This window comes from Rhinopithecus roxellana, chromosome 5 (genome assembly GCF_007565055.1).
Source record: "Rhinopithecus roxellana isolate Shanxi Qingling chromosome 5, ASM756505v1, whole genome shotgun sequence".
NCBI lineage: Eukaryota > Metazoa > Chordata > Mammalia > Primates > Cercopithecidae > Rhinopithecus > Rhinopithecus roxellana.
This window is the reverse complement of record NC_044553.1, coordinates 38,839,515-38,858,166: the sequence shown is the minus strand read 5'-3', so window position 1 is coordinate 38,858,166 and position 18,652 is coordinate 38,839,515. Positions and strand designations below refer to the sequence as shown.

Genomic DNA, 18,652 nt, shown 5'->3' with positions numbered 1-18,652 from the left:
ACATGCCTGCTCCCACTTTACCTTCTGCCATGAGTAGTTGCTTCACCAAGCAGATGCTGGTATCATGCTTTCTGTACAGCCTGAAGAACTGTGAGCCAATTAAACCTCTTTTCTTTCCTTTTTATTTTATTTATTTCCTATTTATTTATTTGAGACAGGGTCTTTCTCTGTGGCCCAGGCTGGAGTGCAGTGGCACTATCTCGACTCACTGCAACCTCAGCCTCCTGGGCCCAAAGCGATTCTCACGCTTCAGCCTCCTGAGTAGCTGGAACTACAGGGGTGCACCACTACACACAGCTAATTTCTGTATTTTTTGTAGAGATGGCATTTCACCATGTTGGCCAAGCTGGTCTCCAACTCTTGGGCTCAGGTGATCCGCCTGCCTCAGCCTCCCAAAGAGCTGGGATTACAGGCGTGAGCCACCGTGCCTGGTGGAGTAAAATTTTTATAAAATTGTCTCCATAAGATTATTAGAAAATGCTAATGAGACAATTAATAAATGTGAAATATTTGTACTCAAGCTGGTTCTATAAATATAAAAGTTGAAAACTGGTTAATTTTATTTGCATATATTATCAAACTGGTCGATTCTTGCTACCCGGGTGATCTGGGAAGCTTTGGCATAAATTATCAAATTAATGAGGTCATTATTGCCAAGTCCCTAATTTACTTTGAACAATGAAAACCACCACAGTAGGAACAAACCACATAGGATCTCACCAAGGTAGGAAACACCTTCTTCTGGAGATATTGTTCCATATTTCACCATCATCTTCACAAAGTCAATCAATGTTTTCATGATAGTAATCAGTGTTTCTTTCTCTTTTGCTTCTTTTTCTATATGAAAGAACAAAATAACTTAAAACTAGTGGGGGATAGCTTCCTCTTCCAATGTCAGTTTATAAAGTACAGCATCTTTTTGTTTGTTTGTTTGGGTTTTTTTTTTTTTCTCAAAGATGAGGTCTCAGTGTGTGACCCAGGCTGGAATGCAGTGCTATTTGCAGGTCTCATCATGGCTCACTACAGTCTCAGACTAAACCCCTGGATTCAAGAGATCCTTCCATGAAGCTGGAACTATAGGTAAACACCACCACACCCAGCACTAATTACAGTATTTTACTGAAATATTTTTCTCTACATTTATAGCTAAAACCATATATATTTAACTTACAAAAAAAATCTAAGTTTGATTGGAAATATAGGGTAAGATAGATACAGCTATACTGAATTTTTTCAGAAATAGGCAATTATAACTTCTCCAAAAGAGTTTAATTTCATTTAAAATATTTTGCTGATAGAGTAGATGATAAAGACACAGTTTTCAACCCGAGATAACATGAACTCAAAAGGAAGGGTAGAAGACTGGCAAGCCAACAACATTTCTCTACTCAGGTGGTAAGTCTTTCAGGGCAAGAACAATCTTTATTCATTAATTAAGCTTAATTTTCTTAATTGAAAATAAGAACATATACAGTTTTAGTTTATAAATGCAAAATTGATTTTTGAACAAGATGTTACTTTTTAATCTTTATTTCATTTAAAAGAATATATGCATATAGTAAAAATATTTCAACTGCTCAAAAGTAAATAAAAATGGAAAGTGATATTCCTCATCCCCTCTAACTCTCTTTAAGTAACTATTACTAGCAGTTTCTTGGGAACCTATTTTCTTTTTCTTTTTCTTTTTCTTTTTTTTTTTAAGATGGAGTCTCACTCTGTCACCCAGGCTGGAGTGCAGTGGCACCATCTTGGCTCACTGCAACCTCTGCCTCCTGGGTTCAGGAGATTCTCCTACCTCAGCCTCCCAAGTAGCTGGGATTATAGGTGTGAGCCACCACGCCTGGCTAATTTTTGTATTTTTAGTAGAGATGTGGTTTCACCATGTTAGCCAGGATGATCTCAATCTCCTGACCTCAGGCGATCCGCCCGCCACAGACTCCCAAATTGTGGGGATTAAAGGCATGAGCCACTGCGCCCAGCCTCTTGGGAACCCTTTGTATTTGACATTCTGTTCTGCATCTTGATGGAACAAAATGGATAATTATGCCATAATAGCTGAGAAAAAATATTAATTCTAAAATCAGAAAAACATCAGTTTCCATTTTTGAAGGGAGCCCATTTTCTCTATTCTTTGAGCTTCCACTGAAAGATTTTCTCTAAACACTCCTAGCCTTTCCCCCTTCCTCTGCATCCTCCCCCACAGATATGATTGGTAAGCAACAGCCATTAGCCTATGTTTCTCAACTGGTGGGGATTTGGAATCTTTCTTTTTTTCCACTTGCCTGGAACAGTGCAAGGCAAGAACCTGAGAAACGAGCCCGCTCTGCAGACCCAAACCATCCCTGAGACTGGCTGTTGATCTAGACAGAAGAGTAGGGAGCAAACAAAGGCCACAGTTGGCTCTCACATGAAGCTACGTTCTGCAGCCCCGTGTTTATCAGCAACAGAGATGATATTTTGGTTTCCTACCTACTTTATTCATTCTTAATTTGTTGAGACCCTGGGCAAGAAAGACAGATGCTAGCAAAGAACTCAGTATAAATATTTAAATTAAAATTATGGGAAAATAAAGGCAGTAAGAAATGAGATGAGGAAAATGGAAAGATAAAAACGAATAAGGAACATTTTATACAGTAGCATTTTTAAAGATGCCATCAAAGTCATGGGTTGGGAGGGAGGAAAAATGGGAGAAGAGGCAGGGGAAGAGATCTTGGAAAAGAACTGATAAATAGTAACTTCAGCTATCACATTATTTGCTCAAGGGCACATCCGTAGAAGTATTTGGCATCATGCTGGTGCTCTTCACTGATGAGAAGTGACTCACCAGGATGACAGAGGTTCTGAGTTGGGCATCTGCCAACCAATGGGGCAAGATGGCTCAGAATGGACCCTAAAGATGTAAAGCCCTGCAGAGCCAGCAGAGTGGCCGGTGCCATCTGGCCAATGTCTGGAATTGAAGCACAAAGGATGTTCTCCAGAAATGAAAACTTATTTTAAGGTCACTTCTTGGGAGAAATAGATTACAGTTATAGAAGTCTTTATATAAATGTTCAATCTGGGGCTGAATCCTTGAACAGGGAAAGGAAAAGCCATGAAGGCACTAGAGCATCTGTTTGAACCATAATAAGAGAAACATTGCACATTATTATCCTCCTTGCAGATTAACCAAAATAAACATGGACTGAATCCTCAGTTAACTCAGTGCATCTAGGAGCAAAGAGATCAGCATGAATGACTTTGCTTTAAAAAACAAAAACAAAAAATAATTTCCCAAGTGTGTTTTAGGCTCCTGGATTTCTTCAGTCTAATGTTCTCCATTTTAACTCTGAAGTTAAAATGTTCATAAAGGCTGAAGCTGAAACTGTTCATAAAGAAGTCTTGAATAATCTTTTGAATTAGGTTTCATACACTGTTTCCATTAAGGAAAGTGAGTAAAGCCTTTTAAAGAAAGATATGTTGCAAATGGCAGGATTTCCTTCCTACTTTTGTGTGTGTGTGTGTGTGTGTGTGTGTGACAACATGTATGCTAATAAAAAAAGTCAGGCAAAGAAAGAAAAATACTGTATGATCTCACTTATATGTAGAATCTCAAATAGTCAAACTCATAGAAGAGAGTAGAATGGTAGTTGCCAAGGGCTAAGGGAAGGGAAAAATGGGGAGGTGTTGGGGTCAAAGGGTAGGAAGTTTCAGTTATGCAAGATGAATACATTCTGGAGAATGTACAGCATGGTGGTGATAGTTAACAGTATTGTACTGTGTACTTGAAATTAGCTAAGAGGGTAGGTCTTAAGTGTTCTCATCATACACACAAAAAGAATAAAGGAAAAAAAAGAAAAAAATGTTAACTGTGAGGTGATAGATACACTAGTTAGATTCATTGTGATAATCATTTCACAATGTATAAATGCACCAAAACATCAAATTGTACACCTTAAATATATACAATGTTTGTTTGCCAATTATACCTCAATCAAGCTGAGAAAAAAAGAGTTGCAATAAGAGTTGAGGTTGAACTGGGTAAGGGCAGGGACACTGCCTGGTTCACATCCATCTTGGTGCTAGGTCTTTTCCGGTACCTTGTACATAACACATGTCCAGTATTTGTTTGCTGAACAAATAAATGAACCTTCTGTTAACAAGAAGATTAAATTATTCAGAAACATCACCTTTCCTGATTATCCTTTCCTAAATATTTTCATAACTGGTATGCTCCTTTGGAAAAAAAAAATTGATGTGAACGATTTTCCCCAAGCCCACAGTGTATGGGCTTCCAAGATTATATTTGGAAACTGAAAACAGGAAGAAAAGAACCCACCCACACATTTCCTGGAATTACTCTTTCTGTTCCACATAATCACAACCACACAGTGGTTACCTGAATCAATACTTTTCAGTAATGCATAGAAATTTGGGAAATATTGGAGTTCCTCAAAGTTGTCTTCACTGTAGGTTTTAGTTCTCCTTTCCAAGCCATTTGTCAAGGTTAAGGTGTTAGATACTATTTCATCGTTTTCTCCCTTAGTAAGACCATCTTGAATTGCTGCCATTGGAGTCTCCAGTGGGGAAAAATCAATAAAAAATAAACATTTTGTTAGAACTAGTGAAATTCCAGCTTGATTCCTTCCTTTGTGATGCCCTTAAATGTGAAGTGCAAGAATTCCCCCTCCTTTGCAAGCTCCTGCAGGTTCAAACCCATTTCTAGACATGTGTGCTCTTGTCATTTGAAAAGGTCATTGAAGCTTAGGGAAAGGAGCTCTACCTCAAGGGAAATCCCCTGAAGAACCTGGCTCCTGCTCAGGGGAAAAGGGGGAATTTCTGGGCTCCTTCTCTGACCATGTTTACCTCCATAAATTCTCAGGAGTCTCTCCTCGAAAAACTGCCTTTTAATGAAGAGGGAAGCTTTGAGTTCACAGAATCCACTAAGAGGGCTGGTGTCAGGATACAGGAAAGCCTGTTAGAATGTCTATCCCTAGCAGGGCAGTCATACTTGGGAATTTCTGAGTAAAATTTAAGTGCTGTCTGGATGAGTGCACAAAATCCTTTCTCTCAGACCTGATATTTGTTCAATGGCTCCCATCTTAGTAAATGATTCATTCTGGCCGGGCGCGGTGGCTCAAGCCTGTAATCCCAGCACTTTGGGAGGCTGAGACGGGCGGATCACGAGGTCAGGAGATTGAGACCATCCTGGCTAACACAGTGAAACCCCGTCTCTACTAAAAAATAAAAAAAATAAAAAAAAAACTAGCCGGACGAGGTGGCCGGTGCCTGTAGTCCCAGCTACTCAGGAGGCTGAGGCAGGAGAATGGCGTGAACCCGGGAGGCGGAGTTTGCAGTGAGCTGAGATCTGGCCACAGCACTCCAGCCTGGGCGACACAGCGAGACTCCATCTCAAAAAAAAAAAAAAAAAAAAAAAAAAGTAAATGATTCATTCTCCGTTCAGTGAACTAGATAGACATTTAAGAGCCTTTCTTGCCTCTTCTTTCTTTTCCCCCATCCAATCAATCAGTAGCCTTGTTGGCCCCGCTTTCAAAATTTATCCCAAATTTGCACGTTTCTCTCTCCACTATGCCACTCTAGTCCAAGCAGCCTTCGTTTCTCACCTGCTAGCTGCAACACCACCCTCCCCAAATCTGTGCCCAACACTGCGTTTCCACATTGTAGCCAGAGTTATCTTTTTAACAGTCTGATCATGTAACTCCTTTGCTTAAAATTCTTCAGGGGACCAGAAAATTCTCATGGTTCTTACAATAAAGATCAGAGTCCATCCATGGCTCATAAGGCGCTGCATGGTCTGGCCCGGGTCCACCTTCCCAGTCTCTTCTTTTTTTGCTCTTTCTTTCTGTGCCAGCAACACTGTGCTTGTTTCAGTTGCTTGGATACTCCACACATCCTTCGCTATGTGCTGCCTCTCATGTTCACAAGTTAACTCCTATTTGACCTTCGGTTCTCAGTTCAAGTTACTTCCTTAGGGAAGCATTACCTGAGCCTAAGTCCAGGTCAGGTTCCTTTTATGAGGTCTCATAGAACCATGTTTCTTTCCTCAGAGCACTTAATGCAATTGTAATGAAAATACATGATGATTTAAACACGATCTACCTCTTCCACTAGACTTTGAGCTTCATGAGTAAGGGATTATGTCTTTTTAAATGGGCATGGTATTTCCAGTGCTTGGTACAGAGTTGGTATTCAATAAATATTTGTTGAAAGAATATTTCATTTGTATTTTATTTGCATTGATGCATTCAGGTAACATGAGTACACAGGTCAAGCATATGAACATTTTAGAGATGGGTGAATAGGATTGTGTAATGGGAGTGAAGAATTATGGAAATAGCTATGTTAGTTGTTAGTTTTAGCTCAGACTGGTAAGCTTGGGTGAAAGTCATAAGGGTTTTTTCTTTTTTTTTTGATAAATCTAGAACTTTTTTTTTTTTTTTTGAGTGGGTGAATCTTCAAAAGCTGCTTAAAAAGATGGCAGCTGGTGAGGATTGGAAGTAAGGAGAGCAGAGGAAAGTTTTTAGGCTACCCAGTTAAAAAAAAAAAAAATCCAGACCCAATTTCTATTTTCTAGCCTCTCTAAAACAGAATTATCAGCCTCTATAGTCTTTGTATTTGAGACAAGATGTTGGAGGAGATGAGGAGCCATGGGTGTGGGTTCTTTACGGAAGAAAATCAAAGGACAGATGAGGAATTTGATATCACCCTATGGTCAGTTTCATCTAAAGTTTTAAAGAGAATTCAAGGTGGGGAGAAAGATCTCAGCGGCTTGGTTGGTACCAAGGAAAAAATAAAGAGGCAAGGAGTCCAATAAAGGGAAGGAAGGATGAAATTAGCCTGGGTAAATAGGCATCTAAACCAATGAAAAGGGGAAGGAGCAGGTGGAAGAGCACTGCCAAGAACAGAGAGGCAGCATTAGGCAGCTGGCTCTGGGGAACACAAAAGCTGGTGGAGCAGACGATCTAGTAACCCACTTCTTTGTGGGGGGATTGGGCACAGATGATGACATCTGCTGTGAACAGATGTTGGATACCAAAGGAACTGTGAGATGTTTGGTTGCAGTTCACTGGGACTGTACCTATAGTTGCTATTATGTGATATTGTTACTTCACATATTATTATGTATTATTTTACTGTGGGGTATACGATGTAATCTTTATGAAATAATAGAATATAACATAATCTTTACATTATTTTCAAAGTTGAGATCATTTATATTTTTAACTTTTTGGTATTTTATGCATATACATATTTTAAAATTAATTAATTAATTAATTTATTTTTTGAGACAGGGTCTCACTCTGTCACCCAGACCGGTATGTAGTGGTGCCATCATAGTTCACTGCCACCTCAAACACCTGGCCTCAGGCGATCTTCCTCTCTCAGCCTCCTGAGTAGCTGAGACTATAAGCTTGTGCCACTACACCCAGCTAATTATTTTTATTTGTAGAGATGGGGGTCTCACTATGTTGCCAGGACTAGTCTTGAACTCCTGGTCTCAACTCCTGCCTCAGCCTCCCAAAGTGCTGGGATTATAGGTTTGAGCCAACATGACTGACCTGAATATAAATGGGCTAAAAATGCCACATACCTCAAATCTTCCTTGGTATCAAGTAAGGCACTAATTATTATACAGATAGAAATACACACACACACACACACACACATCCATCCATGCAGATACATATATACACATACATACCACTTTCTCTGGTATTTTTCCAGCCTGATTCTCAGTTCTGCTGGTTGGCTTATTGGGATCTTCCTCATAATTGTTGGCTTCCTTTGAGATTAATTTTTGTAAAACCTCCGCTACTTCATCTTCCAGTGTATGTGCTTGGCTTTCTGTGATCTGTCATAAAAAGGGAAAACATATATAACTGCTATATTCTCAGTCCTGTGATTTTAAAAAAAAATGCAGACTAAACTGTAGTCAAACATACATTTTTTAAAGAGGACTCTTCTGAACCATCTTTCAGACAGCCCTAACTTATGCCTGCACCACATACTATACTAGCTGTTATAGCGATCGCTCAGCACTCCTGGAAGAAGTATATTTGGGCCCACCATGCAAGCTGGTAGTCCTATCTCTTGAAACCCATGGACCACATATTTTGAGAAACACCCAGAGCATTGCTCCACCACAGCTTTAGGTCATAGTCAGATAACCTTTGACATCCCACAACGTTAGCATCTTAATAAAGCCTGCCAGGGCCAGGTCAGGGCAGAGGAGCCAAGCTGAGGTGGATTCAAATGAGATCACCTGGAGTTTCTAAAATATAGATCACATGCCTTTGCTCATGTTATTTCTTTTTTGTCACATACATGTCTTTTACCTCTGCTGGTTATATCCTAACCATCCCTCTAAGCTTCCTTCATGCGCCTCTCCTCTGAAGCCTTTCCTTACTCCAGTTGGATATAAGCTATTCTCTGGCTCTTATGGTTTTTAAGCAGCTGGCATTTTGGGCGTGTGTCTACTTGCTTAGTTCTTCTGATGGATGATAAACTCCTAGAAAAAAAGAGTGGTGCTTTACTTGTCCTTAAAACCTACGGGTCCTAGTAAAAGGAAGACACATGATAAACACTTGGCTACTTGAGACAAGTGACTTGGCTTCTTGGCATACTCTACACTGCACTAGGAATTTGGTTTATTTCCATGCACATGACTTACAAGGCCAAGATTCAGTAGTTTAGAAACAATCTTGTCAAACACTGCTCTGTCATTTTCCTCATAAATCCTGGTAGCAATTTTATGGACAATGTCTTCAGCAGTTAAAGGAGTCCCGTCTAGTTGATGAAGACCATCTGGATCATCTAGACAGAACGACCACAACTTCACACCATAGTGATCACAGATCTGTTTCATGCATCATATTATACTTACAATCTGTACTTCACTTTTGTACACTCAGATATGTTTGCGATGTATTTATGGTGGTTCTTGGTCCACGGAAACCCTTAGTTTGAAATAAAATTGATCTGCATGTTAAAAACTTAGTATGATAATGGACATTCTGAAACTTTCTTAGGTGACTATAAGAGGAAGGAAGAGCTAAAGGCAACACAAAAGCCCTTTCCATTTATTGTTATCACAAATAATACAAACCATATTATACCTTTTATTAACATAGTATGCCATATTTATATAGCATGTCATATTATTCAATGTACCCTTCTATATATTGTATGATTTGATATTTCAGTTCCATACAGGGAATAGATTGTTCGGTAATATCCCCACATGTACTACCTTTGCAGGCAAATTCCTGGGGTAGGGGCAGGGACCGCTACCTCACACCCAGAATCAGAGAGTGTGTACTGAAGATTTAATGACTCACCTAAAATAAATATTTACTTCTAACTGAACCTGTATCAGAGTGTCTTTATGTAAAAAAGGCAGCTTAAGGTAACAAGACTCATTCTTAGAGAACAGGGAACTTACTTTATGTGCCTGGAATTTAAACTTTTGAAGTGTGGCAACAGATCTGCACAAAGCAATATGTAAATCTTTGCAGAGAAGCATGCTAATATGTACCCTTGGCTTTCCTAGGAATACATTTGGCAATACGACTTCAAACCAAAGTAAGGGCCCATCCTGAGGGAAAGGGCTAGTGGCAATGAAGCATTGTAGCACATCCATGGAGGTCTTCCAGGAATCAATTATTAGTCATCTCCAATCTATACCACATTGAATGGATCAAATTTACAAGACACTTAATTCTCCCTGTTTCCTCTGGGAAGACTGGAAAGATCAGAATTGTAGTCCCAGTGATACCTCTGGTTAGCTATATCCTTGGATCACTGTAAAGGAGTCTAATAAGGTATCTATTTCATGGGATTGTTGTGAAGATCAGATGAAATAAAATGTAAAAGTACCTTTTAGATTGAACAGTACTTAAGATCGGTGCAAAAGTAATTGCGGTTTTTGCCATTACTTTTAATGGCATTACTTTTTAATGGCAAAAACCGCGATTACTTTTGCACCAACCTAATATATGAAAGCTAATGTATTATTGTTATTATGAACGGTATATTTGTATTTTGAAATAAAGGAACTGCAATTATCTTCTAGAGAAAATGGAAATTGAATCTCTGGCCAGATTCTGCCCAGACAATCCCCATCACACTCACTCAAAGAAAGAAGAACCTAGTATTTCTCTTCTGATTCTGCTCTTTTCTTCCATGGGTTTTGGGGATTTGGACAGGGAATATCTCCTGTGGCTTTTCTTTCAGATTCTATGAAAATAGAGGTATATGCTGCCTCAGGTAGAATATCTTCTTCTTGTTTGGAAAGAAGCTTAGGAAAATGAGTAGGGGTAAGTATACATGGAGGACTGGAAGTTCTCTGTCAGTACAAAATTGCTGAGCTGTTGGCCAGCCCATGAGCCATAAGCCCTTCGAGCTGAGTACCAGACAGTCATAAAAGCAGAAAAGCCCCTAAGAAAACAAACAACATAAAATCAGTTCTCCTCCTGGCTGACTGAAAATTTGGTTCATCATCTATTTTTCAGTAGCAGAGACTCACTATTATGTGTCTGATTTTTCCATTTGTGGGTTGCAAGTCAGGCTCTCGGGAATACACAGAGCAGAAACTGCCCCAGTCTATGCAGAGGTGGAAGAATTTATTTCCCTTCCCACTTATCCCTCAGGATCCGTAAAAGGAGGAATATTGGTTGCCTGCTAAACCTGGAAAATAACTGAGATGACTGTTTTTCAGTCCATTTACTTCACAACAGGGAGGATGTTAGTAACCCACTGAAGAGCCTTTGCTCTGCTGCACTGCTGTACTCTCTTGAGCCAGGAACTTAGGTCTCCCCTAGCAGCGCTTTGCTGGATGGGGTAAACAGTGGAACATGTGACCATTGCTCCTCACCTTTCCCTGATTTCCTTCACTGTTCTAAAATGCATAGTATGACTCAGAATGGCTTCCCTCCTGCTCATGGAGGGGTATTTCACCCTCCATGTATAGACTCCCAGAGGGGAGCCAAACATGGGTTTAACACATAACTTTTGTTAAGTAGCCACAACATTCTAAGTGAATGTCAAAAGGTCATGTCCCAAGTCATCATCTGCCCAGTTATGTTTTGAATCCCTAGCATCTAATATAGCACTTGACTTTCATTTGTTCAATATATCTTAATTGAAGTCTTACTATGTGTCAGACACTGGAAATAGAGTGATGTAAAAGTTAGGCATGCTCCCTGACTACACAGGGTTTATTGTCTAGCTCATAGTCTAATACGTAGCAATTGCTCAATAAATATTTGAATGCATACAGGAGCCCCAAAGCTCTACTTTATAAAAGAAATTTGGAGAGATCCTAAATTGTGCATATTATAGAAAACAGTGAAAAGGAGAATTGATGGGTCCTGTAGCACAAACCTGTTTGGAAGCTTCCCAAAGGCAAGAGTAGGTCTGGGAACACATCCGGCAGAAGTTAGCTTCCTTTACCTTCCCCTCTGGGATGAAGTCTACATGCATCTGAGGCTCTATTCAACTTGGTGGCCAAAACCCTCTGGTTTCAGGATTTCCAGAGCACAAGGGGAGACTAGAAGCTTACTCACAAATCATTGTCTCCAAGAACCCTGGCCGGTCTTCTCTGTGATCTCGAGTGGAGTTAATACATCCTACAGTAAACCTGAAGTCATTAGGACTAGCACTTGGTAGTTCCAAACATATTTGGGATGGTAATAAAATGTTGAACAGTTAAAAAATTAGTTGCTCAAGTTAGCAGTCAGATCAAAAACAGATCTATGTCTCTGCCTGCATGTACAACCAGTTTGACCATCCAGCCAACTCAATATTAGATTATTCTATTAAATCAAATGATCACTTCGGTTGAAGTGGTTGAATCTGTTTTGTCTGCAGTTATAATCAGTGTCTATTTGTAGTCCCAATATTTTAGGTAAAAAAGTTGAATTCAAGATTTTAAAAAGTAAATTTCCCTAAGTAGCATGGCATATGATATATGTCAAAATATAAACCCATTGCCTCCATTCCACTTCATAGGTACACAAGACACTTTGGAATACTCCTAGGTTATTAGGTCCTATGAAAGTCCATTATTTAATCATCATATAAAAGTCATATATTTAATCGTCAGTTGTCTTCTGGCAGAAATAATCAGCATAAATCTCCTGTAGCCATGGAACAGAATAAGGACAGGGAAGAAACCTGTACTTACTCCTAAGCACTGGTTCTCAAAATGAAAGACATACTTTCCTCCTTAATGCCTAGGTATGGCAGTTCATTTATTCCCTCATCTGTTATTTCTTTTGTTCATTCAGTCTTTCATAAATTTATTCAATGAATTCATGGGCTTCCAGGCACTGGGGTTACAATGTCTCTATTCTTATGAAGTTTTCAGTTTAGTTTTGGAGAAAGGCATTAATCATAGATAGTCACACTTAATGAAGGTAAAATTACAAACTTTATGAAGTGCCATGAAGGGCAAGGACAAGGTTTCTATCAGGTTATGTGTGTTGGATGAACCTAGAAATGTAGTCAGGAAGCAGTCCATGCAGGACTGTGCAAGCTTCATTAAGGACTTTGGTTTTCCTGTTTTGTTTGTTTGCTTGAGACGGAGTCTGGCTCTGTCGCCCGGGCTGGAGTGCAGTGGTGTGGTCTTGGCTCACTGCGGCCTTTGTCTCCTGGGTTCAAGTGATTCTCCTGCCTCAGCCTCCCAAGGAGCTGGGACTACAGGTACCCACCACCACTCCCAGCTAACTTTTGTATTTTTAGTAGAGACGGGGTTTCACCATGTTGGCCAGGTTGGTCTTGAACTCCTGACTTTGAGTCAGGAAACTATCATATTGGCTGCCAAATGAAGAATGAGTTGGGGAGAGGCAGAGTGGTAGCTGGGAGAACTGTAGATTTTGCAATAGTTTACATGAGACATAATTGGAGCTTGGACAAGGATTGGAGTTTGCACAAGTATAGAGAAAAACAATTGAGAGATGCATAAGACATAAAATTAGTAAGTTTTGGCAGAATAGAATTTGAGAGGTGAGGGAAAAGATAAGTAGTTTGATCCTAGATTTCTGTCTTTAAAAAACTGAATGGATAGTAGTGTTTTTCCTAAAGAAGCAGTACTCTAAGAGAGCTAGGTTGTGAAGTGGACACAGATTATGTATTTAATCATGGGCATGCTAAATTTGAGGTGCTTCTGAGACTGCCAACGGAAACTGTCAAATAGGTAAACAGATAAATAAGTGTACGGGTAAGAAAAGCCTGGTCTAGTGATATAGGATATCAGGATACAGATGTAATTGAAGCCATGTAAAGGTTAGGATGACCTAAGGAGAAAGGATATGACTAGGAGGAAACATTGAAAAGGAAATAGTGGATATTTCACCTTTTTTGTGTAGGGTGGGAGGGCACTTTATTGATCTAATTATTTGAAAATTATGTTATTTTTAAAAAATTATGTTAATTTTTAAAGTAAATTTGAATGTTCAAATGAATTTAATAACATAAAACATAAATACTAGATTAAAAATGTTTCCAGAGCATTGCTAAAGGAATTTTTAAAGGAAAAATAAAATTTGGCACTCTGTGGAGCTGGGGCTTTACACGTTATTGTAAATAGATGCTTTATCTCAATTTCAGACTTGACTAATAAAGGATTATGAATGTTTAAAAGATATTTTTAAAATATTGGACTTTCTCTTAACCCACTATAGGGAACTCCATGTTAACAAAAAGTTCTTTTTTCTCATTTACCTTGAAATTTATGATCCAATCCACTCTTAGTAGAATCATAATCATCTATCAGTTTTCGATTCTTGGTTGAATCAACATCTTCCACATTCAACTTATTATCAAGTGGGGAGCTTCTTATAGATTGTCTTTCTTTCTCCATTTTTTCCTTTTCTGTTATTGCCTTTAGCAGGTTCAAGTTATCAACAAAAGAATAGTTGCTCTGACCTGGCTTGTTTTCTGGAAGAAAAGCCCCAAACCAACACAGCCATTTTAGTTCAGATTCTCATAGCCTACATTATTTAAATTAACATCAACATGATTTCTTTTTACCTGGAGGATATGTTTTTTTAATCTTGTCTGCTTCTGCTTCAGCAATCTGTGAACAAACAGGAGATAGACCTGGTTTAAAATCATTGCTCCACCACTTACCAAGTATGAGAGCCAAATGATTTAATCTCCATGGGATTTAATTTTCTTGTTTGTAAAATGTGGATAATTCCTATTTCAGAGCACTGTTATAATTATTAAATGAGATAAAATTAAGGGCAGATGCTCAGTAAGTGTTAATTCCTTTCTGCTATAATACTGGTGAAAGAGAAATCTGGTAAATTAGGCAATCTTACAACAGAGTGGATGTGATGCTGAGCTTACTGGGTTATTATATAGCTACTCTATGTATTCAATATACAGAACTCAATATAAATAACTGCTAGGGCACAGAATTTACCAAAACTAGATTTCCCATCCCTAATTTCTGTCAATTAACTATTAAGTTCCTGATGTTTGTAAATTCAAAATGACCAAAATGTCACAGCATAATTACATTAAATAATAATAACTAAATCAAAATGAAATAGCATTCATAATGTTACTTTTGACCTACCTGTTCATTCAAAGGTCTTTCTGCACTTAATTCTCTATTATGTAGAGATTTGTCTAGAATAAACACAAGTGAATATAAATATAATTGTGTGTTGAAAGACAAAATATACCTCTTATTAAATAAAATCTTTATAAAAAGGAAAAACAAAGATTAGGAGAAACAATTTTTGGATGACTATGAAACAAATACATACTAACAAAGATTATCAAGATTATACAATAACAGTAATTATCAATATTGCCTTGTTTATTATCTTGGTGTATCTCCTGAGCTGACAGAATCACAATTTTTTTTTCTGACCAGAAATTTAACATATAGTTCTAACACTAGAATTACCAGCTCTTCTCAACTAGAGAGAGCATAATTTGGATTGATATTATTGGCACACTAAAAGCTCTTTCATCATATACTGCCTATATAATGAATAGACTATCTGAGAAAGGTTGTAAGGTAACTAGGAAAAAATCCGAGCCACTTTAGGTGAAAAAGATTCCCTTCCCTTTTCAAAATAAGATCTTTAAAAACAATCCATATTACTGTTCCATCATTTTTAAAGTGAAGAAAAAAATCTGTCTTCTGTCTCTAAATTCGAACTGATTTCTCTGTCCGTATTCATGGATATGATTTGATCAGAATGCGAGGCAGGGTGATTTACAGCTCACGTTATTATACCAAACTTTATCTTTTGGTGGCGAAATAAAAGGAAGGTAGGAAGAAGAAAAGTGCTCACATACCTTGGCTGCCTCCAGGTTTGGGGAAAGCTTGAATCGGGAGCGCTAACACCAGAATCCAAGTGCCGGTCCCGAGGAACCCCATTCTTCCACGCTCGGCTTGGGTCACAGCCCGGCGCTGGGCTCCTGGAGCTGTAGCTTTTGTTATGAATGAAAAGGAGGAGTAAAAACAGGAAGAGCCAGGAGGGCGGGTGTGGGGCGGGAGAGGGGCCGGGACTGGGCTGCAGCGGGATCTCTGACCCTCGGGGGTCAATGGATTAGCAGGGTTGGGGCACGCGGGAGTCAAGTCTCCAGGTAGAGGGGAGCGCTGTCCGCCCCGTGGGTGCTGAAGTTCCTGTGACGCCGAGACTGCCGCGCCAGGGCGTAGCTTTACTCTCGCTCCCTCCTGGAGAGGAAGTGAGGGAGGAAGCGCATGCTCCATGAACGCCAGAGGCGGGAGGGGATGGCGTCAGTGACTCCAAAGCTACTCCAATCCCCCGGGAATGGAACAAAGGAGGAGCGACCGGCCAGCTGGCGTATTTTCTGTGCTGCAGTCCTAGGGTGCTCCTGGGCTCAGGGTCAGCTGGCTTGCCCTAAGCGTGACAGAATTGTCCTAACCTCCCAAGTAAACGTTACCTCGAGGGCCAAATGCCTTCTTTGCGTGTGCACCTGTCAAGGAGATTTAGATAACCTTGTGCGAGGAGTTCTGCTTTGCGATTCTTCTTTCGGGATATCTGTTCCAGAATCCCTTCCTTCCATTCACCTCCTGTACCCAAAAGGTAGATACAATTCTAATCTCTTTAGAAAAGTCCTGCCTTTTGTGGTCTGTGTTGATGTATCAAGCATCCCTCAGCTCTACCGAGTCTTTCGAATTGGGAAATTCAAGGAGCAGTCTTCCAAATAGTCAGATTGCTGCAACACACTCTCACTCTCTGATGCTGAAACACAACAACAACAAAAACAAATCTTTGCTTATTCCCCTAAGAATGAGTGTCTCCATCAGTCCTGAGTAGACGAGCAGCAATGGCAAATTCTCCTTTCCCCACCAAGTGGAACCTCGCCACTTTACACACACACCACAAAACTAAATTAGAAAAAAAGAAGCTGCATTTCTGTAAAATCTTGCCCGGAATTTAATTATGCCCAAAGACCTGGCTGTTTCAGGGGTCCTTCAAGAGAAGGGATAGTCATGAAAAGCACTTTTCATCTTTACTAAGTTAGGGAGATGCTTCGTATGTTCTAAGAATATTCCCAGAAGCCTAAGGTTATTGCATACAAGGAACTGTCAAAAGACTTTAAATAATGAAAACAAGCAACATTAATGTGAGCAGGGTGCTGAGTAAGCTCTTTAGTCTCTGATTTTTAAACAGAAGTTGGACCTTTTCCTCTGGACTGCGGCATGCTGGGAACCAGTCTGAATAATGACCAAAGAGAAGGATTCAGCACAATCAGGCCTTTGATTTCTTCACCCTCCTTTTCAAGGAGGAAGTTATTCAAGTACCTAAAAACAAACAAACAACCAAGCTGACAAACAAATCTCCCTCGCTCTGGAGGTTTTTGAGTTTGGAAGTCACTCAAATACTTCCTTTGAGGCTCTAAAGAGTACTTCTAAATCTAACAGCTCCTTCAAAACAAAAAAGCTCTTTCTTGGCAGTGATAACATAGCATTATTATCCCAGTATACTGCATTAAAAAATTAAGTCATATTTTTAAATCCCAGCTGAATGAAGGGTACATTTCCTTAGTTTCCTTTTCTTTAAGATGGAAATGACAGGCTCTGTTTACCTCACACTCTTATTATGAAGATCAAATGGGTACATGTTTTGAACTAGTCATTTTGATACCAAGAATATTTTGATACAGCCTAAGAAAATAAGTCATGAAATGTTTTCAGCTTTTACGAAACATTACCCAATGTTATCTGAAATAGCCATTCACTGATCCTGAGACTCACTGACCTAATCCCAGTTTCACTTTGTCCTTTGTCCCATTCCTGACTCACTTATCTCCTCAATATATGTTTGCAATTGGGAGACACTCAGGATGGAATGAAGGTCAGGGATATCTGCTGAGTACATTGCATCGCTTGCCCAAAAGAAAAAGGGTATTTCGATATAAATGATGAATTGATGGGTGCTGACGAGTTGATGGGTGCAGCACACCAACATGGCATAAGTATAAATATGTAACAAACCTGCACGTTATGCACATGTACCCTAGAACTTAAAGTATAATTAAAAAAAAAAAAAAAAAAGAAAAATCGGAAAACAAAAACAAAAACAAAAAAAAAAGAAAAAGGGTATTTCATCTCTCTCTGCCATTTGGATTTAAAGTGATTATGTTAAATGGACACTAAATCTAGGATCATTTTATGTTTCTGATCAAATGAGTGGTGGAGCATTGAGTAAACCATAGGCATGAATTAGTTTACATTATTCAGCCTTATGGATGATCCCACTGGACTTGGTATAGGTCTGTGAATGGAGTAATCCTAAATTGTATTTATTCATCAATTCGCTTAACAGGTGTTTATTGAGCATGTGAAATGTACCAGGTATTGAGATAGTTGTTGGGTGTACAAAGACAAGCAAGACGCTAGTCACTGCTATATCACTATAGCCTAGTAGAGAGAAAGGATTGTGAATATAACAACAACTAGTTGGTGAACAGGTTTCACATGCAACACACTATTCTTATTTAAATATAAGTGAATTAATAAACACAAAAGTGTGTTAAGTATCCTTTTTGTATGTGCAAAGTTCAAGTAGAGTCTGTCCAAATAATGGAATGAATGGTCAGAAAAGATTTCAAAGAGAAGACAGCCCTTTTATTAATAATAAAAAGATTAAAATATTTGATTCTTATGTGTGAGCACACTATAAACATGGAATATGAAAATATATGCTGAAATTACAAGACAAATAGCATTGACACAGATCAGATAATTATTAAATCGACAATGTACAATGCACAGTGAGTTTCTCAATGCTGCTTGTTCGTTTGTCCATACAAATGGAACTATTGTGGTGTGCTCATTTACTAGTGGAGAATATGATTTTTGGGCTGAGTCTTGAAGATATAGACATTTGTAGGATGTTTTCATTTATTACAGAAAAAATATATTAATTATTATTGTATTTTTATAGAAAATTTCAAGCACAAAAGTAGAGGAAATAGTGAAATAAGCATGCATGAATCCACTACCCAACCTAAATTATCATTAACTCATGACCATTATTTTTATTCTATATTTCCATCTACTTCATACCCCCAATGAATTATTTACTCATTTAAAAACCCCAGACATTATCACAAGGTCAAGAGATCAACACCATCCTGGCCAACATGGTGAAACCCTGTC

The 18,652-nt window shown here is 38.9% G+C and overlaps 1 protein-coding gene across 1 annotated transcript in view; it reads right to left on the bottom strand.

Moving 5' to 3' along the window:
* SCG3 (secretogranin III) overlaps positions 1 to 15,801 on the bottom strand; it is a 38,729-nt gene extending 22,928 nt beyond the window's left edge. Inside the window, exons 1-8 of the mRNA XM_010361402.2 lie at positions 15,316 to 15,801; positions 14,582 to 14,634; positions 14,029 to 14,074; positions 13,720 to 13,935; positions 8,669 to 8,811; positions 7,700 to 7,849; positions 4,376 to 4,553; positions 721 to 837 (exon numbers count right to left, since the gene is read on the bottom strand). Of these exons, the coding sequence (XP_010359704.2) occupies positions 721 to 837; positions 4,376 to 4,553; positions 7,700 to 7,849; positions 8,669 to 8,811; positions 13,720 to 13,935; positions 14,029 to 14,074; positions 14,582 to 14,634; positions 15,316 to 15,733 (1,321 nt within the window). The 5' untranslated portion in view covers positions 15,734 to 15,801. The remainder of the gene's footprint in view (positions 1 to 720; positions 838 to 4,375; positions 4,554 to 7,699; positions 7,850 to 8,668; positions 8,812 to 13,719; positions 13,936 to 14,028; positions 14,075 to 14,581; positions 14,635 to 15,315) is intronic.
* Positions 15,802 to 18,652: the final 2,851 nt, after the last annotated feature.